The following is a 27,664-nucleotide window of genomic DNA, read 5'->3' on the forward strand; positions in this document are numbered from 1 at the left end:
CCACCCCTATGAGGAAGTGCACATTCCCCGATATGTGGGTGAGAGATGGATGCAGCCTTTCTTTGCTGTTGTTTATGTTGTTGTGGAAGTGCATTGGAAACTTTCCAATAAAAGATTTTTTTGCATTAAACTGAATCATGTTCCATTATCACCACACAACATTTAGGAACTGTAAAAAAAAAAAACATCCCTCACCCCTACAGTCATGCGAGCCTGCCGCCCCTAGCCCTGGCATTCTGCAGTCGGCAAGGCAGGACTGCTCTATTTTCAGTAGCTGATTTATCTTTCATTTATTTTTGATGATGTCGTGAAGATGTTGTGCTGAAGTTGTTTTGATGTTGTACTGATGCTGTGAAGGTGTTTAGTGCTTTAGAATGCTCTAACTCACCTTCTCTTCCCCTCCCTCCTCCTACATAGAAAATAGGTGCAGGAGTAGGTCCTTCGAGCCTGCACCGTCATTCAATGAGTTCATGGATGAACATGCAACTTCAGTACCCCATTCCTGCTTTCGCGCCATACCCCTTGATCCCCCTAGTAGTAAAGACTACATCTAACTCTTTTTTGAATATATTTAGTGAATTGGCCTCAACAACTTTCTGTGGTAGAGAATTCCACAGGTTCACCACTGTCTGGGTGAAGAAGTTTCTCCTCATCTCGGTCCTAAATGGCTTACCCCTTATCCTTAGGACTGTGACCCCTGGTTCTGGACTTCCCCAACATTGGGAACATTCTTCCTGCATCTAACCTGTCTAAACCCATCAGAATTTTAAACGTTTCTAAGATTCCCCTCTCATTCTTCTGAACTCCAGTGAATACAAGTCCAGTTGATCCAGTCTTTCTTGATAGGTCATTCCCGCCATCCCGGGAGTCAGTCTGGTGAACCTTCGCTGCACTCCCTCAATAGCAAGAATGTCCTTCCTCAAGTTAGGAGACCAAAACTGTACACAATACTCCAGGTGTGGCCTCACCAAGGCCCTGTACAACTGTAGTAACACTTCCCTGCCCCTGTACTCAAATCCCCTCGCTATGAAGGCCAACATGCCATTTGCTTTCTTAACCGCCTGCTGTACCTGCATGCCAAACTTCAATGACTGATGTACCATGACACCCAGGTCTCGTTGCACCTCCCCTTTTCCTAATCTGTCACCATTCAGATAATAGTCTGGCTCTCTGTTTGTACCACCAAAGTGGATAACCTCACATTTATCCACATTATACTTCATCTGCCATGCATTTGCCCACTCACCTAACCTATCCAAGTCACTCTGCAGCCTCATAGCATCCTCCTCGCAGCTCACACTGCCACCCAACTTAGTGTCATCCGTAAATTTGGAGATACTACATTTAATCCCCTCGTCTAAATCATTAATGTACAATGCAAACAGCTGGGCCCCAGCACAGAATCTTGCGGTACCCCACTAGTCACTGCCTGCCATTCTAAAAAGTACCCATTTACTCCTACTCTTTGCTTCCTGTCTGCCAACCAGTTCTCAATCCACGTCAGCACACCACCCCCAATCCCATGTGCTTTAACTTTGCATATTGATCTCTTGTGTGGGACCTTGTCGAAAGCCTTCTGAAAGTCCAAATACACCACATCAACTGGTTCCCCCTTGTCCAATCTACTGGAAACATCCTCAAAAAATTCCAGAAGATTTGTCAAGCATGATTTCCCTTTCACAAATCCATGCTGACTTAGACCTATCATGTCACCTCTTTCCAAATGCGCTGCTATGACATCCTTAATAATTGATTCCATCATTTTACCCACTACCGATGTCAGGCTGACCGGTCTATAATTCCCTGTTTTCTCTCTCCCTCCTATCTCTGGCTACCTACGCTGATTTCTTAAATGTAGGTAAAGTTTTTCTGTGCCGACAAAAGTGGTCACATACACTGGCCTAAGTTAGTTTGGAGTAACTTTTAGCTGGCCAAATTTGCTTCTATGGCCAAAACAGGCGTAATTGGCTGGTAACTAAACTAAAAAAAAACCTAACTAACTGACTTACACGGGAGCAAGTGAAATGGGGAAATTTGCAATTTTTAAGTTGCTCCAAAAAAAAGCTGGGCAACCCCTGGGGAAATTTGATCCTCCTATCTCTGTAAACTCATCCAGCCCTACATCCCTCCGAGATATCGGTGCTCCTCCAATTCTGGCCTCTTGAGCATCCCTGAATTTAATCGCACCACCATTGGCGGCCATGCCTTCAGCTGCCAAGGCCCCAAGCTCTGGAATTCCCTTCCTAAACCTCTCCACCTCTCTTTCCTCCTTTAAAACACTCCTTAAAATCTCCCTCGTCTATTCTAATATCTCCTTATGTGGCTCGGTGTCAAATTTTGTTTGATAACGCCACTGCAAAGCGCCTTGGAACGTTTTACTATGTTAAAGGCGCTATATAAATACAAGTTGTTGTTACGAAGTGGGGTCTGTCGCTGGTATGGTTGTCTTTTTTTGACACACTGCCCTGTATCTATTAGCGGGTAGAGTAAAAATGAAACTCTTTTGTGATCTGGATCAGGTCTCCGTATCATAAGCATATGTTTATTCCTTTAATATCTCTGTAGGTGCACCAGCATAGCATTAGAGGTGGCATGGGAGAATCTTACTTAAGATAAAAAGATAGATTTGCTCTGTTATCTATCCTGCCAATTAATGCAAAAATTAGCAGAGATAAGGGAGATCAATAGCAAGGTGCAGATGTCTCCTGAATGAGCAGATGTTGCTTACGAATGGGCCATTGTTTGGGAACTCTTCAACAGTGGTCCATCCCAAATTTTAAATAACTCTCGGCTAACACTAAACTAACATTTCAGCATAGACGTCTGGAGCAGCCAACCAGTTAAGCCAAACTTCTGCTCAAAATTTAAGAAATCTCATGTCAGAGTCCTATTTGTACACAAAATGGCCACAGAATCCTGAACGGTGATTGCTATAGACGAATATACTTACCCAACATTTTCTCCCCGAGTATATGCAGAATTTCTAGCACTGACCAGTGAATGTCCAAATGCAAATGTAGCAAATGCCAGGATGGTGGAAAAACCTAGAGATGGCAAATATGAGATTTAATCAACAGACATGCTGATCAGCAAGACTTACATTATATAGCACCATATCACTTCTCTTAGAAATATCTGCAAGTGTTTGACTTGCCATGAACTACTTTGGAGTTCACCAACTTATTGTGAGAATAAATATATGTTACACACAGCAAAATCCCACAAAACAGCAAAGCAATGAATGACCAGTTAATCAGTGAAAATCAAAGCAGCCGGTATTTTTTAAGGCCGGAAATACTCAGACAGACCTGGAGGGACTGAAGCAGGCAATATTGATGAGGGATATCAGAAGCACAATAGCGGGTGAGGAGACAGTGAGGGAGTGTCAATAGAAGGGTGAAGAGTCCCAGAGGTGGGTAAAGTGTGCAGGAGAGACCAGAGATCGAGACCTGCAATGCCACCACTGGTGGTAGAGCTGAGGGATGGCAGCAACCTGTGTTACACAGTGTCAGTAGTGATTGGAGGCCTCTAAATTGCACGCTAATGATTGGCGTTACAAGGAATGTTACAGATCAGTATATATATTCTCCTGTGCCACTGCTCATGTTGCACAACATTTTGCAAGAACACAGGCATCATACCAAGCAGCATGGCAAGGCTCACTGGCTTAACTAATCATGAGACAAACATCTATAATCAATGGCTGCATACCACATGCAGAACTGTAAGGAAATACCAGCTTTTAATTGTGTATTTTTTCACTAGGAGATGCTATAGCATCGTATACCTTCAATGCAGTCTGGCTGTCACTATGTATAAACCTATTCCCACCATGATCAATTGCATGCAATTCCTGCGATACACAAAACATTCCTTTCACATTTTGGTATGTTCAAGTTGCACACAAACAGTGACTTCAACACTGAGTGTTCAGATATGCTATTCTGTTCTGATCCTATAAAGTACACTGATGATGTACACAAGTAATCTTAAGTAAATATTTTGTTTGCGAGCCACAATCTTCTAGAAGTATTTTCAGCACAAGGCACAAGCTCTACTTAATATTCATAAGAGTTTCAGTAACAGATTTCCAGACTTAATAAATTTTATTTCAAAGAATTTGTTTTGACACAAACCTTTCCCTGATTCTGTATCGAGAGATTGGCTAGGATATTGCTGGAAAGCTCACGGAGATGGCTGATGAACAGAGCAAGTGCATGTAATTCCTCCACTAACACAGAGGGCAGCTGGACTTCCAGTTCCTCATATGGATGGACCGGTTCTTCACTCAATCCTCTGGAAGGCTCTAGAAATCTGTACAGCAACAAAAAAATGTATCTTTATTTAAAAAATATTTCTGCATTTATTTTTGCTGTAAAAATAAGAGTACAGGTAGAGCGTCCGAAATCCTGAGTTCAGAAACCTGGACACTGTGCAGATCACAAGAGTCAACATCCGGAATCTGGAAATCTGTTCCAAAAACCGGACAGTTTTTTCACAACAGTGATATAAATGGCATAAATGAAAGTAGTAACATTTCAGAAATGGATATCTGGTATTCTGATCAACATTCTGTAAATAATCCCCCCCCCCCCCCCACACACACACCGTCAGTTGGATCTTTGCATCCATTTCTGATGCGATAACTGCCACATGAATAAACCAACATTATTTGGGAAGAGCTCTGTGCTTCCAACGGCGGGGGATGCGGGTAGTGGTTACTGATCATCATTCCGGCCCTACTATAAGGTCAAGGGAAGGGGGGCCCATTTGAGCCCTAAGCACGGGGCGGCACTTGCGGACAAACTCGTTTGAGGGATCTCGTCTGCACTCGATGCTGAATGAAGCGGGCAGCGGTGAGGAGGCGATAACAAGGGCTGATCTTTTAAGGGGGAGGGTAGGAGGGGAGGGAATAATTTCATCATGCCTCTCTTGAAAGCTCCCTTCAGAGACAGAGTGTCTGATCTGGTGTCATTCCTGGATGCAGACCTGCCAGATCACACTCCTGTATTGACCACATGGGCACCTGGTAATAGTCATCCCAAAGTTAAGCACAATAAAACAATCTTTTTTTTAAAATCACCCCTGCAGCCGCTGTCCCTGCCATTATCCGATTTTGAATCGCCCACAGCAGCTGTCCCTGACAGTATCGGGATCTGAATCACCCACAGCAGCTGTCCCTGACAGTATCGGGATCTGAATCACCCATAGCCACTATCCCTATCTACGAAATCTGGAAATACCCAAAACTCGGCCCAGGGGTTTCTGGATTCAGGATGTCGGATTTCTGTTCCGAAATCTGGAAAAACCCCAAAACTAGAAGGCCTCGGTCCCAAGGTTTCCGGATTTCAGAGGTTCTACCTGTACTATTTAAGCCTGAGTAGCAGATTTTTAAATCTCCAACTCTTTCCATTTCCAACATCAAGCAGTTCCAGGTAAGATACAGTAAAAAAAAAAGAGACTTGGATTTATATAGCGCCTTTCATGACCAGCAGACGTCTCAAAACACTTTACAGCCAATGAAGTACTTTTGGAGTGTAGTCACTGTTGTAACGCCTGGTTAAATGTCACAAAAATGTGTCTCATCCCACCCTCACATTTACCATTTGAAGTTACTGCAATAGATCACATCCTTTCTCCCCGACAAATTACACTGAATACATTCTTCATATTTAATTATAAGATGAAACTTGAGTCAGAATGTACACCATGGTCCTAATGCTTTCACGTTACAATCTATTGTGCAAAATACTAGCTAGACTACAGTTGGATTATTGTGAACAGTATTGGGTACCCCATCAGAAATATTGCAGCCATGGAAAGAGTCACTAGGATTATACCAAGAATTAGAGGGTATATTATAATGAGCGACTTAAAAAAAAAAAATGACTGCACTGAGTGGAGCAGAAAAGGTTAAGGTGGGGAACTCAATGGAGTGTTCAAAATTATGAAAAGATTTAGAGGGCAAATGGTGATATAATATTTCCATTGGCTTGTGGATCAGCAACAAGGAGGTATAACTCAGGATTAGTATTGGAAGCATGAAAGGGGAGGTGGAAGGACATTTTTCCACAAAAAGAAAGGTTCGGATATGGAATGCTTTACCAAGTTATTGAGCTGAGTCAATCAAGACAGTGAAGTGGGAATTACAAAAGCACAAAGATATTTAAGAATACAGGGAAATGGAATTAGCTCTAGTGGAGGAAGCTAGCACTAGGACAGGTTCAAAGGGCCAAATGGTCAGCTTCTGTGGTGAATTTTAGGGTTCTACAATGACTATTCCAAAAGTGACAAACAAAATAATTCAAGTTCCAGCCTTTCACAAGTAATACATATTCTCCAGATCGGTTTAGTTGTTCTTTATTATAACTGTTGAAACATTCTTAACCAGTAGCACAAGTAGATTGATAGATTACCTGAAAATAAACACTTTGATGTACTGGAGGAAGTTAACACACTGCTGTCTGATTTCATCTGCTTCAACATATACGCTATTAGTATGTCCTGTGTTTTTAGTAAAAAGTCAACATTAACAAACATTACATGAAACGGCATACAAATTACAACATTCCTATTAGAAGTTTCTTGATCATTACATTGGCCCAGATTTTCCTACCAAAGTTAACAGTGAGACTATTGGTGCTCGCTGTTATTTATGTACAAATGGTACAGCAAAAGCAACTTCAGGCGAGGAGCAGATGTGGGTTTAAACTCAAAAACCCCAATACTGCTATCTGAGTTGTACCGGTCTGCCATGAGCTTCATGAAAACAGCATCTCGCTGTCTGGCTCACCACTGAAATGCATTGAACAGCGTAAAGTTGCTAAATCTGCACGGTAGATAAAAGTAAAAGTCACCACAGAATGTTAGGTCTTGTCCATTCCAGTCTAAATATTCTTAACAGCATGATGTGTGTTAATTTCTGCCAATCAACCTCTCTGGCATTGAACATTAACTATTACAAGTGTGGAGTCTCATTCCTTCAGGTTGTAATTGCTGTTGGAGATTTTTTAAATGTTAAATTTAACATTTTTAAATGTTGTTTTTACTTTTCCTTTCTGTTTTTTTTCTCTCTTAATCTTTCCCTCTCTTTATTTCACTTTCTGTACCTGGTTTGACATTGAATTCAGCCACTCTTTACACGGCCTTCTCAGTCACTGTTAATTTCACAATCCTTCAATCTGATTGGTTACGGTGACACACAGTTGTTTGACCTGCTCACTCGGATCCTAAATGCTCCGTTTCCCTCGCTGCGCCAAAATCAGCTTGCACTTTCATCATGTTGCCACGCAAAAAATTAAAAAATTAAAAAATCTAAACACGCAAGGGCAAACTAACGGCAGACACCATTAGATGCCCTGCTACAGCAAACTATGGCCCAATATTTATTTACAGTGCTTTGAAAACAGCAGTCCAATATGTTGAACTCTATGTTGAAATCCAATTTAAAGATATATATTCCTGCAACATTGACTGTGTAAATAGGAACCCTACGCATTCGTAATTAAAACATAGGAGGAGAAATTGGTCCACGATATTTGGGCAAAAAGTGAGCAATTTCTCGGCACCATCTCATGTGCCTGATCTACCCCAGAAATGCACTGGCTGCCAAACTGGACTTCCAAGTTTTCAAGGTGTCCACTTGAAACAGACCAAAATTGCCCACCGCTGGAAACAGGGCGCACGCAGCTCGTTTCTAGTGTCTTTGCCGCTGCAGTGGATGAGGTGGCCTCTTGAGCAAAATTCCGCTCTTTGGTGTTTTTTCCGGCATATCAGAAGTGGGGGTGGATATGCGGCAGTGAGCACACTTGAGAGGCGGAAGTTGGGGCGGGGGGGGGGGGGGGGGGTGTAGTGGCCGCCGCTGTCAGTCATCATGATGTCATCACAGCGCCGCGTCACCATGACTCTCGCCTTCACTTAAAGGGGGGAGCCTGCGAGATTTTTAAAGTTCGGTCCACTGGGGCTCAGAGGGTTTTCGGCCTGGCAACCCAAGAGGAGGTAGCAGGCTGTCAGTCGGCCGACAAAATAAAACATGGCGGCAGCGGCAGTGCGTCCTCCCCTTTAATGGGAGCCGCGCCACCATTTTAGAAGACCACAGCCTCACGGCACCACCTGAAAAAAGCAACTTTTGGCACCACCCGGCAGGAGGAAGATTTTGATCGGTGGAATTTCGCCGTCAGGACACACACACACACACACACACACACATCAGCAGTGTGCACTCTGATGACGCACTTAGGATGGATTGGCAGCAGCGGAGCGGTGGGGGGGGGGGGGGAGAGCGGGTCACTGCCGGGATACTGCAGGAGCGGAAGTTTGGTAATGGCAGTCATTACATGAAAATTCGCTGGCCATTGCACTCCGCAACGTGGCTGCTGATTTCCGGTGGTAACAGGCCTTAAGGGAGGGGCAATTTCAGCACCAAGGTCCCTTGAATATGCTAATCAGGGTCCTAATGTCTATTTTAGGACCTTGCTCCAAATTTGGCGTAAACTGGGCGGAGCACGTGCTGCACATCTTTTCCGGGTCTACTGTGGCCTAACTAGCGGTGAAGGCCATGGGCGAAAAGATAAGTTACATTTGATTCACTTATGTTTATGTGGAGCCAGGATCTATCTGCGGACCTGCTCACCATCGGAGTCGGCAAATGTTCCCGAGGGCCCGACTGCTGAGCTGCATCAGGATGCCCAATTGGCATCTGCAGCTCACCGGTTTTATGCAGTTGAGGCCCCAGGCCCCGTCACAGCCAGCTTCTGACCAACATCTTTGGGCGCGCATTACCTTCACGATGGCCATTCTGTACTGCTTTCCGTACTCCAATTTCTCAGCCATAGTTACTTGTGCTTAGTCAAACAATTTCCCTTGTAGTTTGAGAATAGGTAGTGAAATTGAACAGCTCAACTTGGCTAGCTCACCATTCAATCCAAGAATTTATATTTAATTTCCCAGTATGGCATACAAGGGTGTATTCTGCTGTTTACAGTTATCTAATGTAACAGAGCTAGCCAAAAACTGCTCCTGGGGTAAAACAGCGACTACAGCACTATAAAGCATCTGGCTTACAAGAGAATATAATAGCTCTATACTTCTCAGATTTCTAGTCAGAACTTAAAAGGAAAATAGTAATGCTGAGAGAAATACACCTTAAAGCAAAATGTTTCCCCTATTTATTTTTGCCACTGCTTCCCATTTGGAGCTGTTAAGACAAATTCATTTCACTTGGAACACTTATGGCCAGCAGAGAAATTAGACTTTCTTCCAGGCAGTGCGAGATAATTTGAACTGAGTTGTCAAACCAAACAGACAGTGCCTACAGTGCCCAACCAGTCCTTCCCACTGCTTCTTCTTTCCTAATGTGTTGCGTATTGAAGATTCAGGGTGACGAGCCAAATGAAAGATTAACAATTGTGTCTCTGCAGATTTGTCAAGTGATAACCAACAATTAGAACATATTGACACAGGCAAATTACAATCAGTTTAGAGTAAAGGAGAGGAAACAAATAGGCAGCAATTGCTAACCGAAATGAAGGTGCATGCCAGAGAATGTTTTGCAATAAGCAAATCAACGACTAATAATAAAACAGACAATGTCAACATTCCAAAATTAAATCAAAGAAACATGAATCTGTTAAAAAATCTGTCTCAATCTTTCCACTGGGGCTTGTTGGTAATGAATCAATGCTGCCCTTACATTGCACATTAATATAAGCTTTGAGATTTCAAAACTATTTAGACTGGCTATCAAGTACAAAGGAGCAATAGCTTGACTGGTCAACAGTGGCAAGTATTTTTTTTAAAACCAACATCAAAATGTTTCATCAAATCAGTTAGGAAGAGAAAGGAACCATTCAGCTTTATACTTGCCAAAGTCACATGAACTAGTCTGTGCCAAGTCTTCTAAACGGCTGATCTGTTGTCTGCAAAATAACAAATTTAGATTGTTTTAAGTTTGAGTCATGTTTATTTACACATTTCAAAAATCATTCCTGATCAGTTTAGATGAAACCCATGTACAGAAATTAACACTCACAACTGCATTACAAAAGATTTGGTTTGCTGAATTATATACATGAATGAATTCGCAGGCATAGACTATAAACTAATTGCGCCCAATTTAACAACAAAAATGTAATTTACTCAGCACAATTAAAAAAATACTGCATTCAGTATATTTTATCCCCGCACCTTTTTGGAAAATTCTAAAATAGAGCAAAGCCACATGGGGGAGGTGAGGGGGGGGTCACCAGCTGCAGATGTTGTTATGGCCCCATCCCCACCCACCCAAACTATATGCTGTTCAGAGTCACAAAGAAAATTATCCATTCTTCACTATTTAAAGTGCACATGACCCAACATTTGTGTTTGGATATGTGCAATCAGATTCAAAGAATTTACTGCATAGGAGGAGGCTATTTTGGCTGCTATACTGCAACTACCTACTTCTAATCTCTTTTCCCTGGCCTTTCCCATATTTTTTCATATTCTTCCTTGTCAAATACTTATCCAATTCCCTTTTAAATAGCCAATTGTGATAAAGTCTTCCATATTCTAATAACCTGCTACATTAAAAAGAAATTCTTCCAGCTTCCCTCCTCCTCCCCCCTCCCCGCCCGTACTTCTAGTGGTAACTTTGGTATATGCCCCTTTGTTTCTCAGCTATCAGCAGAAACAATCTTTCAACTTTAATCCTCTTAAAACATTACGTAATTTCCCTGACCTTGTCTGTTCCAGTGAAATAGCCCGATTTTTAAGCCTTCCTTCACAACTATAACCTCTCATTGCCAGGAGGGAATCTTTGCTGTACCCAGTCCACAGCTCTATGTTGCAGCATATATTGGGGGTGCCAGGAACTAAATGTAGCACGTCAATCAATTTCTTATACAAATGGAACATCACTTCCTTGCTTTTATTGTCAATGGCCCAATGCAGTCCAAGCTTCATCACTTGGACTAGGTTTATATAACAACAACTTGGATTTATATAGCACCTTTAATGTAGTAAAATGTCCCAAGGCACTTAACAGGAGCGTTATCAAACACAATTTGAAACCGAGAAACACAAGGAGAATTAGGACAGAAAAGAGGTATGTTTTAAGGAGTGTCTTGAAGAAGGAAAGAGAGGTAGAGAGGCAGAGAGGTTGAGGATGGGAATTCCAGAGCTTAGGGCCTTGGTAGCTGAAGGCACTGCCACCAATGGTTGAGCGATTATAATCAGGGATGCTCAAGAGGGCAGAATTTGAGGAGTGCAGATATCTCATGGGGTTGTGGTCTGGAGAGATTACTGAGATAGGAAGGGGCGAGGCCATGGAGTAATTTGAAAACAAGGATGAGAATTTAGGGCTAAAAATATTCCTTAGTCTAAGCAAAGAGTTTAAAATGCATGCTTAATTTACTTTAACAATAGTAGTGATGTTGGGGAGGGCATCAAACAGGAAATTAGGGGTGCATGCAATAAAGGTGCAGCAGTTATCATGGGTGACTTTAATATGCATATAGATTGGGCTAACCAAACTGGAAGCAATACAGTGGGAGGAGGATTTCCTGGAGTGCATAAGGGATGGTTTTCTAGACCAATTATGTCGAGGAACCAACTAGGGGGTAGGCCATCTTCGACTAGGTGTTGTGTAATGAGAGAGGATTAATTAGCAATCTCGTTGTGAGAGGCCTCTTGGGAAAGAGTGACCATAATATGGTGGAATTCTACATTAGAATGGAGAATGAAACAGTTAATTCAGAGACCATGGTCCAGAACTTAAAGAAGGGTAACTTTGAAGGTATGAGGCATGAATTGGCTTGGATAGATTGGCGAATGATACTTAAGGGGTTGACAGTGGATGGGCAATGGCACACATTTAGAGACCGCATGGATGAACTACAACAATTGTACATCCCTGTCTGGCGTAAAAATAAAAAAGGGAAGGTGGCTCAACCGTGGCTATCAAGGGAAATCAGGGATAGTATTAAAGCCAAGGAAGTGGCATACAAATTGGCCAGAAATAGCAGTGAACCTGGGGACTGGGAGAAATTTAGAACTCAGCAGAGGAGAACATAGGGTTTGATTAGGACAGGGAAAATAGAGCACGAGAGGAAGCTTGCAGGGAACATTAAGACGGACTGCAAAAGCTCCTATAGATATGTAAAGAGAAAAAGGTTAGTAAAGACAAACGTAGGTTCCCTGCAGTCAGAATCAGGGGAAGTCATAACGGGGAACAAAGAAATGGCAGGCCAATTGAACAAGTACTTTGGTTCGGTATTCACTAAGGAGGCCACAAACAACCTTCCGGATATAAAAGGGGTCAGAGGGTCGAGTAAGAAGGAGGAACTGAGGGAAATCCTTATTAGTCGGGAAATTGTGTTGGGGAAATTGATGGGATTGAAGGCCGATAAATTCCCAGGACGTGATGGACTGCATCCCAGAGTACTTAAGGAGGTGGCCTTGGAAATAGCAGATGCATTGACAGTCATTTTCCAACATTCCATAGACTCTGGATCAGTTCCTATGGAGTGGAGGGTAGCCAATGTAACTCCACTTTTTAAAAAAAGGAGGGAGAGAAAAACAGGGAATTATAGACCGGTCAGCCTGACCTCAGTAGTGGGTAAAATGATGGAATCAATTATTAAGGATGTCATAGCAGCGCATTTGGAAAGAGGTGACATGATAGGTCCAAGTCAGCATGAATTTGTGAAAGGGAAATCATGTTTGACAAATCTTCTGGAATTTTTTGAGGATGTTTCCAGTAGAGTGGACAAGGGAGAACCAGTTGATGTGGTGTATTTGGACTTTCAGAAGGCTTTCGACAAGGTCCCACACAAGAGATTAGTGTGCAAAGTTAAAGCACATGGGATTGGGGGTAGTGTGCTGACGTGGATTGAGAACTGGTTGGCAGACAGGAAGCAAAGAGTATGCGTAAATGGGTACTCTTCAGAATGGCAGGCAGTGACTAGGGGGTACCTAGTACATTAATGATATAGACGAGGGGATTAAATGTAGTATTTCCAAATTTACGGATGACACTAAATTGGGTGGCAGTGTGAGCTGCGAGGAGGATGCTATGAGGCTGCAGAGTGACTTGGATAGGTTAGGTGAGTGGGCAAATGCATGGCAGATGAAGTATAATGTGGATAAATGTGAGGTTATCCACTTTGGTGGCAAAAACAGAGAGACAGACTATTGTCTGAATGGTGACAGATTAGGAAAAGGGGAGGTGCAACGAGGCCTAGGTGTCATGGTACATCAGTCATTGAAGGTTGGCATGCAGGTACAGCAGGCGGTTAAGAAGGCAAATGGCATGTTGGCCTTCATAGCGAGGGGATTGGAGTACAGGGGCAGGGAGGTGTTACTACAGCTGTACAGGGCCTTGCTGAGGCGACACCTGGAGTATTGTGTACAGTTTTGGTCTCCTAACTTGAGGAAGGACATTCTTGCTCTTGAGGGAGTGCAGCGAAGGTTCACCAGACTGATTCCCGGGATGGTGGGACTGACATATCAAGATAGACTGGATCAACTGGGCTTGTTTTCACTGGAGTTCAGAAGAATGAGGGGGGATCTCATAGAAACGTTTAAAATTCTGACAGGTTTAGACAGGTTAGATGCAGAAGAATGTTCCCAATGTTGGGGAAGTCCAGAACCAGGGGTCACAGTCTAAGGATAAGGGGTAAGCCATTTAGGACCCAGATGAGGAGAAACTTCTTCACCCAGACAGTGGTGAACCTGTGGAATTCTCTACCACAGAAAGTTGTTGAGGCCAATTCACTAAATATATTCAAAAAGGAGTTAGATGTAGTCCTTACTACTAGGGGATCAAGGGGTATAGCAAAAAAGCAGGAAAGGGGTACTGAAGTTGCATGTTCAGCCATGAACTCATTGAATTGTGGTGCAGGCTCGAAGGGCCGAATGGCTACTCCTACACCTCTTTTCTATGTTTCTATGTTTACGTCAGACTTGGGTAAACTTCTTAATTTAACATCCTTTGGTATTGCCATATTTTAGTTCTCTGATTATGCCACCACAGGGGTACCTTGGTGTAATGTATGATTAAAATCTTTCTGTTGAGTTTAACAGAGGAATTAACTTTGCAGGACAACAGGGCTGGGAAATGTGGATTGGAATTCTGATAGGGTCTCTGAACCCGCAGGCTTCAGAGAATGAAAGCTAGTTTGGACATGGCATTGAACGTTCACATCTATTCTTACCAAGGTGACTCCATTCATTGGAGCTCAGTGGGGGTTAGTTGCCACAGTTGTCTGGTGAGATTCTACCTCCTGAGGTCAGATTTATCAAAAAGAAAAAATTTCAGGGTCAGCGAAGTCTGGCAAAGGCAGATCTGGGCTGGAGCTGTAAATTATGATATATCAAGTTGGTTTTCCCAAGAGGAAACAGATCTGAAAGGAAGTAAAGTGAATATTCCATCTGCTATTTGGCACAGCGTGGCGTATTTTCATTGTTGACATTTAGTGTAGGTACAGGAAATTGTAGAAGTTTTACAAAGTCTGGAATTGCTCATTTTGTTCAGTCACATGTACTCTGCAAAAATAAACACCGTGACTACATGCACTGTGTTTTTCTGTGCCTGCGTCCTCTGGACTCCGCCCCCGACCCGAAACCGGAACCGGAAGTGGGGCCCCGAAGAGTCCGCATGGAGTCTGCTACTGAAACATTGCTTCGAGCCTTTGCATTATTGCGGCCTTCTGTGGGAGAGGAAACATCGGAGGTAGTGGGAGAGAGAAAGAGGTGGCGGGTGGTTGAGACAGGCAGCGTGCGGGTGGAGAGAGAGGAAGGCGGGCAGGGGAAGAGAGAGAGAGAGAGAGAGAGAGAGAGAGAGAGAGAGAGAGAGAGAGAGAGAGAGAGACAGATGGGCCGGGGGAGAAAGAGAGCAATACGGGGGGGGGGGGGGGGGGGAGAAGAAGAAGAAGAAAAGAGGAGAGAGAGAGAGAGAGAGAGAGAGAGAGACACACACAGACACGGGGGGGAGAAAGAGGGAAGAGAGACACGCAGGAGGGGGGAGAGAGAGAGAGAGAGAGAGAGAGAGAGAGAGAGAGAGAGAGACCTGGGTGGGGGGGAAAGAGTTGGGCTGGGGGTGTCAGGGACTTCGGCTTCAGGGGGAGGCATGCACTTGGGCTGGTGGGGGCGGAGGAGTATGAACTTGGGATGGGAGGGGGCATGCACTCGGGCTGGGGTCAGAGTTTTTGGAGGCTTTTGCTGGGAACTCTATCCTCTCTATGATTGCATGCAGGGGAGTTCTGAACTCAGAATTGCTAAAATTACACTTTGCAAAGTCACTCAGAACGTGGGCTCAGCGTTCCAATTACACATTCCAGAAAAACTTCTGGGTGTGGCTTATCCTCCAAGGGGAGCAATCAGGTCATGTGATAATGGAGAGCCAATCAGCCAGAAACACACTGCAAATAACTGGACCCAAAAATAAGCTACCCTCTTAATTTGTCACTGACCTCAATTTACTAAAATGTTTCTTAAGTTCTACCTATTGAAAAGATCGGAGAAGTGCACATGAGCATGTGTACAAAAGACACACATCCATTCGTACGTCATGGGGGGCACATTGTTCCATACCCTGGGCTACACTACTATGTAATTCTGTCACATATGGGCCGCTGAATCTGCTTACTGGAGCAACTGATGCCACTGAACCTGAAAGAGTATCTAAGGCAAGACCTTAAACTTGACAGATATATAGTATTATATTTTAAATCTTGCAAATAGCTTGCATTTACAGTCCACAAAACTGTACTTCCTGTGTCACCATTTTGTGTAACATTTATAATGGAAAAAGCTATCTAAAGATGTAAACATTTTCTCGCTCCAAGTCCCATTCGCCCATCACCCCTGTGCTCACTGACCTACACTGGTTCCCAGTCGAACGCCACAATTTTAAAATTCTCATCCTTGTTTTCAAATCCTTCCATGGCCTCACCCCTCCCCATCTCTGCAACCTCCTCCAACCTTCCGAAATCTCTGCGTTCCTCCAATTCTGGCATTTTGCATATCCCCAATTTTAATCGCTCCACCTTCGTGGCCTTCAGCTGCCTAGGCCCAAAGCTTTGGAATTCCTTTCCCAAACTTCTCCGCCTCTCTACCTCGGTCCCCTCCTTTAAGACGCTGCTTAAAACCTCTCTCTTTGACCAAGCTTTTTGTGATATATTCTCCATGACATCACAAAAACACACATACAGAAGATAGCTCTACAGGAACTTGTCATGTGACCTTGTCACATGATTCTTTTATTATATACACAGTAGCTGCATTACCACAGTAGCCCACAAGGTGGAGTAGTCCACTAGGGGGGGGCTCTATATATTACACTTCTCCCTCCTTAATGAAGAAGTAATCATAACAAAATAATCATCATACATAACATGGTTATACACAACAAAAGATACCAATTTATTTTGCCATATTTATAAATTAATCTTAACCACTGGTTTTCTGTTTCGAAGAGGAAAGCTTCGCTCTCGAACAGAACTTTCCAAATTTGATGTCGAATTTAGACTGATCCTGAGGAGAATTTTTCTCCAAGGGCAATCTTTGATCTACATTTGGACTCTACAACTTCAGATGGTTGGTCTGCCCAACTCGGACTCAGAGTTAAACTCTGACTTTCTCTTGGACGTGTTTCTAGTACATCTGATGTAGGATTTGCTAGTACTGTACTTGTAACAAGTCTCTCTGACTCATCAGAAATAATCGAATAATTGCAACTTTCAACTCCTTCCACATCTGTAGGTAAAATATGATTAAGGTGAACAAACCTAACCTTTCCATGATCAAAAATCTTGGAACAAATATGTGCAAGGACCACATATCTTCATTACTCTTCCTGGTAACCACCATCATATTTATGGTGATTATTCTTCACTCTAACCTTCTGATTCAATTTCACACCTCTCTTACTCTACCTCTATCATGATTCTCTTTCTGTCTTAATTGTTTCTCTTCTACTGACAAAGCCAAGTTCGGCTTTAACAACAAGAACCTGGTTCGTGGCTGTCGTTTGAGAAACAACTCTGCTGGTGTTCTACCAGTAGTTGTATTAGGAGTATTACGGTAAGTAATTATAAAATATTCTAATTTGTGGTCCAACGACAACTGCCATTTCTTTACATTTGGATCCAACATTTGCGTGATGAGAGCACGTTTAATAATTTTGTACTGGTGCTCTGCTGCAGCATTTAAAGCAAGGTGTAATCTTGGTATGTTTCACATCATTTCTGCTCATGAACTGTGCAAATTCTTCTGAACAAAATTACAGCCCATTATCAGACACAATTTCTTCTGGGAGGCCATATGAAGAAAACAATCTTCACAAATTGTCTAGTGTTTTACTTTTCCCGCAACGGAAACACCTCTACCCACTACGAATGGCTATCAATCACAATCAACAATTGTTGTCCTGCTAGCTCAGCAAAATCTACATGTAACCTTTGCCCCACCCTGTCTGACAAGCTAAATCAAAAGTCAAGTAAGGGGTTGTCAACAACTTTCTTCTGATTGATTCATTTTTCATCCCACAAAGCGGTTACACAATGCTTGGTCCTGAACGTTTCCGAAATGACAGTGAACAGATAGCATTTTTAATGCTACAAAGTACTCACTGATGCTCTCATCAGTTAATTGGTTACGTTTTCCAAAACGATAACTTCCAGCAATTTCCAGGGCCTCAGTATCTTCGTCAGTGGCGTGCCCTTTGGCTTGACAGGAACAAGAACATTTTCATACAGCTCGGGGCCAGATTCAGTCAAGAAAATAGCCCATTTCCTTTCTAACAGCGTGGTTTTCATCATTGGGGTCTTCGACGATACGATTTGCAGTGAAAAACATTTCTAGCCGCTCCACATACGCTCTGAAATTCTCTCGGTCGCGATGAAACTCATCCAAGCACCTCATTATTCCTATAGGCGCAGCCATCTGGACTCCAGCAATGTCAACAGTGTGCTTGAAACTTACCTTGGATTTTTAGCTGTGCTGCAAAACAAAGTCTTTCTGTTGTTTGACTGGATGATCCAACAGAAATTTCAGCTAGGGAATCCAATTTTCCTATCCTACATCACCAATGTGATATATTCTCTACAACATCACAAACACACACATACACAAATTGGCGCGACAAGAACTTGTCATGTGACCTTGTCACATGATTCCTTTATTATATGGCTGTGTTTGTTTGTACCAATTGAATTGCAGCCGTTTCTCTGATTGGCTCTCCATTATCACATGATCAATTGCTGATTGGTCCCCTTGAAGGATAAGCCACACACTGAAGTTTCTCTGGAATGTGTAACTGGAACCCGCAGCCTAACTTTGCACATTGTAACATGATCCATTTGGACTTCATAAGTCAGAAAGAAAAGATCTTTCCCCCAGCCAAAGTCCCTTACCCCAGCACAAGTGCATCCCTCCCCCAGCCTAAGTCCCTTACCCAAGCATAAGTTCATGACCTTACCCGCACCCCCCCCCACCCACCATAGATGCGACATTGTGTGCGGATTGTTAACAGGTTTATTGGGTATGAAGTGTCAGTGTCGTGACTTCTGGATTTCATCCACTCCAATAATGTCAGGGGGGTGGGTGTAAAGTGAGTTGGAAGAACGAGATTTGTCTTCCCAGTTCCCTCTCTCCCCACCCCCCTCCCCTGCAACCAGGCTCTCTCCCCTTCTCCTCCCCCAACTCCCCCCCTCTCTCTCTCCCCTTCTCCTCCCCCAACTCCCCCCCTCTCTCTCCCCTTCTCCTCCCCCAACTCCCCACCTCTCTCCCTCCCCTTCTCCTCCCCCAACTCCCCACCTCTCTCCCTCCCCTTCTCCTCCCCCAACTCCCCCCCTCTCTCCCTCCCCTTCTCCTCCCCCAACTCCCCCCCTCTCTCCCTCCCCTTCTCCTCCCCCAACTCCCCCCCTCTCTCCCTCCCCTTCTCCTCCCTCTCTCCCTCCCCTTCTCCTCCCTCTCTCTCTCCCCCTCTCTCTCTCCCCTTCTCCTCCCCCATGTCCCCCCCTCTCTCTCCCCTTCTCCTCCCCCAACTCCCCCCCCTCTCTCTCCCCCTCTCCCCTTCTCCTCCCCCAACTCCCCCCCTCTCTCTCTCTCTCTCTCTCCCCTTCTCCTCCCCCAACTCCCCCCCTCTCTCTCTCCCCTTCTCCTCCCCCAACTCTCCCCTTCTCCTCCCTCTCTCTCTCCCCCTCTCCTCCCTCTCTCTCTCCCCCTCTCCTCCCTCTCTCTCTCTCCCCTTCTCCTCCCCCAACTCCCCCCCTCTCTCTCTCTCTCCCCTTCTCCTCCCCCAACTCCCCCCCTCTCCTCCCCCAACTCCCCCCCTCTCTCTCTCCCCTTCTCCTCCCCCACTCTCTCTCTCTCCCCTTCTCCTCCCCCAACTCCCCCTCTCTCTCTCCCCTTCTCCTCCCCCAACTCCCCCCCTCTCTCTCTCCCCTTCTCCTCCCCCAACTCTCCCTCATCCTCATCCCCATCCTCATCCCCATCCTCTCTCCTCCCAAGGTGGATGGGAAGCTAGGCATTCAATAAAGAAACTAAGTCTAATGCAATTCTTTAACTTTTGGCACAGTACCACCGAATGTCTCCTCATTGGGCTCGAGGTCCGGCCGGCAGAATTACTCCCTCGCCCAGACACAGGGGCTGGGCGACCACCCCCGGCTTCTTTTGAAGCTGCTGTATAGCCTAAGGGTTCTCATCCCTTTAGTTCGGCTTCCACCCCCCCTCCCGGGCCTTTTTTTTTTTTAAAGCCAAGAACCAGAGATCGGGCGAGGGAGTGATTCTGCCGGCCAGCGCTCCAACCCTCGAGCCCGGTGAGGAGACGTTCGGTGGTGGTGCGGCACTTTGCAAAAATTCAAAAATTAAAGAAATGCATTAGACTTCCATTTTCTTCCTTTCGACTTTGAAAAATTAAGCTTCGTGATGCATATTCTTTGCCTTTTGACTCCCTCCAAAACTTCGGCTAAAAAAGAATGGCGTCTTTCTGCGCCGATTTTTTTATGTGTTTTTTGGGAGTAGTCACATACGCCGTCCTACGAAAACTGTAAGTTGGCTAAACTTGCTTAAATGTGAAAAACTGGCGCAGACATCAGGTTACGCCCCCTACGATGCAAAAAAAAAACCTTAAAAAATCGTAACTGAGTTACCCTGGCGCAGAAACTTTGGGGATACTTGGATATTTTAATTTACGTCAAAAAAAGCAGCGCACGCCAAAAAAGCGGCACAGATAACTGGGGGAAATTGAGCCCAATAAAAGTAATTTTGCTGTTTTAATAATACCAGTTGAGCCAATTCTGCAGGTTTACTATTTTTCATATAACAGTCCATGATAGTGCCCGTCATTCACAGGCATTATTTCATGGAGTGCACAATGTATCCAATGGCACAACACTACATTCAGAATTATTGCTTGGAAGAGTATTTTAGGATAATAAATGTACAATGCAGAAACTACAGAATCTTGCAATCTCACAAAAAGATTAAACCGCTACTGTAATTCAAGCACTTGTACCTTAGTAAGCCGAAAAGAAGTTTAGGAGATTCGACGAGCGCCATTTCAGTCACCCACTGAAAACCAAAAATATCCACTGTGTCAGCTTCGTAGCCAGTAGGGGAAGGATCCAATCTTAGTAGTAGTCTTAAAAATACAAAAGAACAGATGGCATCAACTTAATCATACCGTCCAGCAAACAGCCAGAATATATATTAAGTCACAATCACGTTTTTTTAAAGTTCAGCAAACTCAGCTAGTAATTGTCAAGCACACTTGTGGGGCATTGCAGCTGTAGATCTGCAGCACAATCCAAAGACACCTTGGTAATTAAAATGCATGTTTTTGTGCAATGAACAGTTATGACAAATCTTAAATGAATCTTAAAACAGGAATATGGGGATAATCTACACCTTGACCACCTGGGCTGGAATCTGTTGCTACGAATCGCCCGTCCATTGTAGAACCCGCCTGTTTTTCATCCCATTGATTTTAATTCGGACGGGTAGTGCAACAGGCGGGTGATCTGCTTCCCCAGATTACCACTCAGGGAGCCATGAAGATTACCCCAATGAACTGTAATGGAACAACCCAGTGCCATTATTTAATCTTTTTAAAGTTTTTGCTATTTTGTGATTGAGAAAATTAATCCTGTCTGAAATTCAAACACATTACTGTATCAGCAAGTTAAACATAGAAACTTTTGTACATTTTAATGCTAGATTTTAAGTGTACTGAAAATACAACAAATTATTAATTTCAGAACAAAACAGATTGTCAAATTCTGTGCAAGCATTAAATGGCGCCAACAACATAATAAGACTTGTAAATTGATAAGATTTGTTATTTAACCTCAACATCTCAGGCTGTGCTGAAGAAACAAATAGGCTGCATATTCCTTCTCTCAAAGGGTTGTAAATCTGTGGAATTCGCTGCCTCAGAGAGCTGTGGAAGCTGGGACATTGAATAAATTTAAGACCGAAATAGACAGTTTTTTTAAACGATAAGGGGAAAAGGGGTTATGGGGAGCGGACAGGGAAGTGGAACTGAGTTCATGATCAGATCAGCCATGATCTTATTAAATGGTGGAGCAGGCTCGAGGGGCCGTATGGCCTACTCCTGCTCCTATTTCTTATGTTCTTAACTTGACAGCTCTCAAATAAAGATTGCTATTATTTAGGTGATCACTGTGCCAGTTTGGCTCAGTGGCAGCACTCCTGCTTCTGAATTAGAAACTTGTGGGTTCCAGCCCACTCTGAAACTTGAGTATAATGTAGTCTGACACTTCACAGTAGTACTGAGGGAGGGCTGCATTAATTAGAAGAGACATTAAACCATGGACCCAGTCTGCCTGTTGAAGTGGACGTAAAAGATCCTATCGCACTTTTTCAAAAGGAGAGCGGGAATTCTCCTGGCCAACATTCACCCCTTAACCAACAGCAACAAAAAAAAATGGTCATTTATCTCATTTGCTGTTTCTGGGACCTAGCTAAGTGTAAATTGGTTGCTGCATTTTTACCTCCAAAACAACAGTGATTGCACTTCAAAAATAGTTCTTTGGTTGTGAAGTGCTTTGGGACATCCTGAAGATGTGAAAAGCACTATAAAAATATAAGTTCTTTCTTTACAATTATTGCTCAGCATCTTCAAAATTAAAAATATGAGCATCATCATCATCATCATAGGCGGTCCCTCAAAACGAGGATGACTTGCTTCCACGTCAAAAAAGGATGAGTTCACAGGTGTCTTTCGAATGAAGGACCCGAACTACATCTTCAAGGGTGGAAGATGCCTGTGCGTGGATTTTTTTAACGTGTGGTGGCCGTTGCATACCAGCCACCACGCGGGCTTGACAGAACTAGGTCTTGGTCCAGTGGCAAGGATTACCCAAGACGACTGGAGACCTGCTCTGCTGCACGGACCTAGTGCGCTCACATATCATAGTGTGGGCTGGCCCGTGCTGCCCCTGGCCCCGAACTCACCCCTCCCCGGTCCCCGATCACGTCCCTCCACAGTCTCTCGCCGCTCCGCTCCGCTCCGCTCCTTCGTCCCGACCACACCGCTCCAGTTGTATCTGCCCATGCTCCAATCACCGACATGGACCTTGCTGACGTCACTCTTCGCTGCTGTCGCCCTCCTGCACCAGCTCGCGCTGCTCCCTGGAGTGGCACGCCTCCACGCTGCTCCTGGGCGGCTCACCTCCGCTCCTTTTATGGCCTCGACCTGCCGCTGGTGTTCTCACACAGATCGGGGCCTCCATGCTGATGCATGTATCTGTCTATTTGACTTTCATTCTAAAGTCTAGATTTACTTAAGCCTACAAGTGGGATTACACTTCTTATAAAAGCACTAAGAGTTTTTTTTTAAATCATCATTATAGGCATTCCCTCATATCGAGGATGACTTGCTTCGACGCCAAAAAGGGATGAGTTCACAGGTGTTTCAATGAAGGAACTAATATTCCAGGTCCAGAACTACATCCTGAAGGGTGGAAGATGCCTGTACGAGGATTTTTTTTAAACGTGCGGTGGCCATTGCACACCAGCCACCACACGGGCTTGACAGAGCTAGGTCTTGGGTCCAGTGGCAAGTGTTAACCAAGACAACTGGAGACCAGCTCTGCTGCACAGACCTAGTGCGCACACAATCGCAGTGTGGGCTGGCCCATGCTGCCCTTAGGCCCACGCCTTTTCTGGCCTCAAACTCACGCCTCTCTTGGGCCCCCGATCGCCTTGCTCCAAGATCACTCGCCACTCCTGCTGTACTTGCCCACGCTCCAATCACCGACCTGGACCGTGATGACATCCAATCCAGTCGCCCTCTTCGCTGCCCTGCACCAGCTCGCGCTGTACCTTGCAGTGGCATGCCGCCATGCTGCTCCAGGCCGCCGCTCGCCACTCCGTTTATGGCCCCGAGCTGCCGCTGATGTTCTCTCGCACATTGGGGCCGCCTAACATACCACGAACCAAGGGTTCAATTTTCCCCAATTACGTTTTTTGGCGTATTTGAAGAGTTTCACCAGTTTTTTGGGGGCCCGACTACGCAAAAAGTTGAAAGTTTCCCCGTTTTAACTTGTGAATGTGGCCCGGCACACATTGTCCTTAAGCTCTGTGATTGGAGCCGAAGATGTGTGCCAAAAAGATCGGGTTGCCAGGGTAACGAGGGACACACTGTGGGCTGAGGCTGGAAAGTGAAACATACAAGATATTCTGGCCAGCTCACAGCAACCTGCACAAGCTCCTTGCACATTGCAGTTATTTAAGGCAGCAGCTTACCAACATGAAAATATTATTCTTTGTGCCAAAAGTCTATCCTGTAAACTGAATTGGAAAGGCCCCCCCCCCCACCCGCCAGTGCCCCGTGCCACTCCTAGCCCGGGCCGAAAGGCCTCACACCCTCCCCCCCCACTCCCCGCCAATGCCCGGAGCCGCTCCTAACCCAGGCCAAAAGGCCTCCCTCCATCCAGAGCCGGTGCCGCTCCTAGCCCCAGGCCGAAAGGGTGGACAGACCAGACCAAAAGCCCTAAATTAAAGTGAATTTGATTCATTAGAGATTAAAGACAAAAAGGAGATTGTAACAGTAATGGAGTTGTACGACAGAACCCGTAAATAAAAGAGGTTAGAATTACCCACTCTCTCTCCCTCTCTGCCACTGCTGTCCCAGCCATAGAACTGGATCTTCTGCACTGATTCTCTTACCTGCCCAGAAGGTTTTTCAGAGCGGACACATACGCCGTCTTAAGAAAAATCATAGTTGGCCAAACTTGCATAAATAGCCAGAATTGGCGCAGGTGGCAGCAATGAGATAAAAAAAAAAATTGTAGCCCAAAAAAATCGTACCTAAATGCTGGCGCAGAAACTTTGGGGAAACTTGAGAGATTTTAATTTACTCCAAAAAAAAACAGTGCACGCCAAAAAAATGGCGCAGATAATTGGGGAAAATTGAGCCCCAAGTCTTCTGCACTGCACTCTAAATCCGATGGAAATGACCGACATCCCACTTTGATTCATAGGAACATGGGAACAGAAGTTTATCTCCGAGAGCCTGTTCTGCCATTCAATTAGATCATGGCTGATCTTTACCTCAACTCCACTTACCCGCCTGTGTTACATTTTCATTGATATCCTTACTTAACAAAAACCTACTATCTCAGTCTTGAAAATTTCAATTGACCCAACATTCAGTCTTTTGGGGAGAGTCTCAGTTATCCATTCTCCATTGTGTGAAAAAGTGCATCCTAATTTCTTTCCCAACAGGCCTAGTTCTAATTTTAAGATTATGCCCCCTTGTTCTTGATTTCCTCCACCAAAGTAAACAGTTTCTCTGTATCAACCCGATCAAATTCTTTCAGAATTTTAAACACTTCAATTTAATCACCCCTCAACGTTCTGAACTTAAGGGAAGGTTGCACAAGCCAAGTTTATGCAACCGGTCCTCATAATTTAAACCTTTAATCCCAGATATAATTATGGTGAATTTGCACTGTACCTACTCAAGACAAAAATGTCTTTACTGAGGTGCATTTCAGATAGAGTCTGACCAAGGCGCTCCAACTGAAGCATAATTTCTTGACTTTTGTGTTCCAACCCCTTTGAAATAAAAGGCCAAAATTCTATTAGCCTTTTTGATTACTTTTTGCACCGGTACACTAGCTTTTAGTGAATACTGGTAAATTGGCAGCTACAGGATCAAAGAAAATCCATTTGACTTGATACTTCAGAAAATATGGGCAAACTCCAATAGAATAAATAAGCTTGTTGCTATAGAGATTTGATCATCCACAACAGAGTCTTTGAATCTTAGCCCAACAGAAATGTGACAGCTGCACAATACTAGTTTACATGGTATGTACCGGTTTAGCGATCCACTTGCCAGATAGCCATCAGCAGAAAAGGATTTTCCCCCATCTCGTTGACCCAAGATGCAGGAGAAACAAGGAGATCTGCAACACTCCACATCAGTCTCCATTCTTTCTATCACATATGGAGAGACAGGAGGAGTAAGAGAACCACCAAAGTCATCGTCCATTTTCCTAGAAAACATATTGTAGATGAATACTGTTATTTGCTGTTTCAGTCACCAATTAGCACACTGCCAGCTACAAAGTAATGATGTAACAACAACAACAACAACTTGTACTTATATAGCGCCTTTAATGTAGTGAAACATCCCAGGGCACTTCACAAGAGTACAGGCGGTGAAGAAGGCAAATGGTATGTTGGCCTTCATAGCTAGGGGATTTGAGCAGGGAGGCCTTACTGCAGTTGTACAGGGCCTTAATGAGGCCTCACCTGGAATATTGTGTTCAGTTTTCGTCTCCTAATCTGAGGAAGGACATTCTTGCTATTGAGGGAGTGCAGCGAAGGTTCACCAGACGAATTCCAGGGATGGCTGGACTGTCATACGAGGAGAGACTGGATCGACTGGGCCTTTATTCACTGGAGTTTAGAAGGATGAGAGGGAATCTCACAGAAACGTATAAGATTCTGACGGGACTGGACAGGTTAGATGCGGGAAGAATGTTTCCAATGTTGGGGAAGTCCAGAACCAGGGGACACAGTCTTAAGATAAGGGGTAGGCCATTTAGGACTGAGATGAGGAGAAACTTCTTCACTGAAAGTTGTTAACCTGTGGAATTCCCTACCGCAGAGCGTTGTTGATGCCAGTTCATTGGATATATTCAAGAGGGAGTTAGATATGGCCCTTATGGCTAAAGGGATCAAGGGGTATGGAGAGAAAACAGGAAAGGGGTACTGAGGGAATGATCAGCCATGATCTTATTGTATGGCAGTGCAGGCTCGAAGGGCCGAATGGCCTACTCCTGCACCTATTTTCTATGTTTCTAAGCAATAGAAATTTGACCGCGCCACATCAGTAGAAATTGGCACAGATGACCAAAAGCTTGGTTAAAGTGCTATGTTTTAAGGGGTGTCTTGAAAGAGGAAAGAGAGGTAGAGAGGTTTAGGCAGGGAGTTCCAGAGCTTGGGGCCTAGGCAACCACGGCCACCAATGCTTGAGCAATTACAATCCGGGATGCTCAGAAGGGCAGAATTAGAGGAGGAGGTTATAGAGATAGGGAGGAGCGAGGCCATGGAGGGATTTGAAAATGACACTAATTCCAGTTAATGGACTATAAAGAAAGGAAATAATGCAGAGAGCACCTATACACACCCTCTACAATTCTCAAATTGATGGGATGTACATATGATGGATTTCTGACATTGTTATGTCCCACAAGCAATGCTGCATTTTGCAGGCTTCCAGACCATGCCTTTTCATACTGGAGTTTGAGTTACTGGCTCACAGTAGCAATCCCCCACAAGACAAATTCCTGATCTGTCAAGGAAAGGGACTAAGCAGGAAATTAGGGGTGCATGCAATAAAGGTGCAGCAGTTATCATGGGTGACTTTAATATGCATATAGATCGGGCTAACCAAACTGGAAGCAATACGGCGGAGGAGGATTTCCTGGAGTGCATAAGGGATGGTTTTCTACACCAATATGTCGAGGAACCAACTAGGGGGGAGGCCATCTTAGACTGGGTGTTGTGTAATGAGAGAGGATTAATTAGCAATCTCGGTGTGCGAGGCCCCTTAATATGCTGGAATTCTACATTAGGATGGAGAATGAAACAGTTAATTCAGAGACCATGGTCCAGAACTTAAAGAAGGGTAACTTTGAAGGTATGAGGCGTGAATTGGCTTGGATAGATTGGCGAATGATACTTAAGGGGTTGACTGTGGATGGGCAATGGCAGACATTTAGAGACCGCATGGATGAACTACAACAATTGTACATCCCTGTCTGGCGTAAAAATAAAAAAGGGAAGGTGGCTCAACCGTGGCTATCAAGGAAATCAGAGATAGTATTAAAGCCAAGGAAGTGGCATACAAATTGGCCAGAAATAGCAGTGAACCCAGGGACTGGGAGAAATTTAAAACTCAGCAGAGGAGGACAAAGGGTTTGATTAAGACAGGGAAAATAGAGCACGAGAGGAAGCTTGCAGGGAACATTAAGACAGACTGCAAAAGCTTCTATAGATATGTAAAGAGAAAAAGGTTAGTAAAGACAAACATAGGTCCCCTGCAGTCAGAATCAGGGGAAGTCATAACGGGGAACAAAGAAATGGCAGACCAATTGAATAAGTACTTTGGTTCGGTATTCACTAAGGAGGACACAAACAACCT

The 27,664-nt window shown here is 44.3% G+C and overlaps 1 protein-coding gene across 2 annotated transcripts in view; it reads right to left on the reverse strand.

Annotated features, from left to right (window-relative positions):
* mms22l (MMS22-like, DNA repair protein) overlaps positions 1–27,664 on the reverse strand; it is a 203,387-nt gene that overhangs the window by 172,657 nt on the left and 3,066 nt on the right. For both annotated transcript variants that reach the window (XM_070885405.1, XM_070885404.1), the window contains exons 2-7: positions 25,329–25,508; positions 20,498–20,623; positions 9,865–9,917; positions 6,417–6,504; positions 4,137–4,314; positions 2,951–3,044 (exon numbers count right to left, since the gene is read on the reverse strand). In XM_070885405.1, the coding sequence (XP_070741506.1) occupies positions 2,951–3,044; positions 4,137–4,314; positions 6,417–6,504; positions 9,865–9,917; positions 20,498–20,623; positions 25,329–25,504 (715 nt within the window). In that variant the 5' untranslated portion in view covers positions 25,505–25,508. The remainder of the gene's footprint in view (positions 1–2,950; positions 3,045–4,136; positions 4,315–6,416; positions 6,505–9,864; positions 9,918–20,497; positions 20,624–25,328; positions 25,509–27,664) is intronic.

Source organism: Pristiophorus japonicus, chromosome 7 (assembly GCF_044704955.1).
Source record: "Pristiophorus japonicus isolate sPriJap1 chromosome 7, sPriJap1.hap1, whole genome shotgun sequence".
NCBI lineage: Eukaryota > Metazoa > Chordata > Chondrichthyes > Pristiophoridae > Pristiophorus > Pristiophorus japonicus.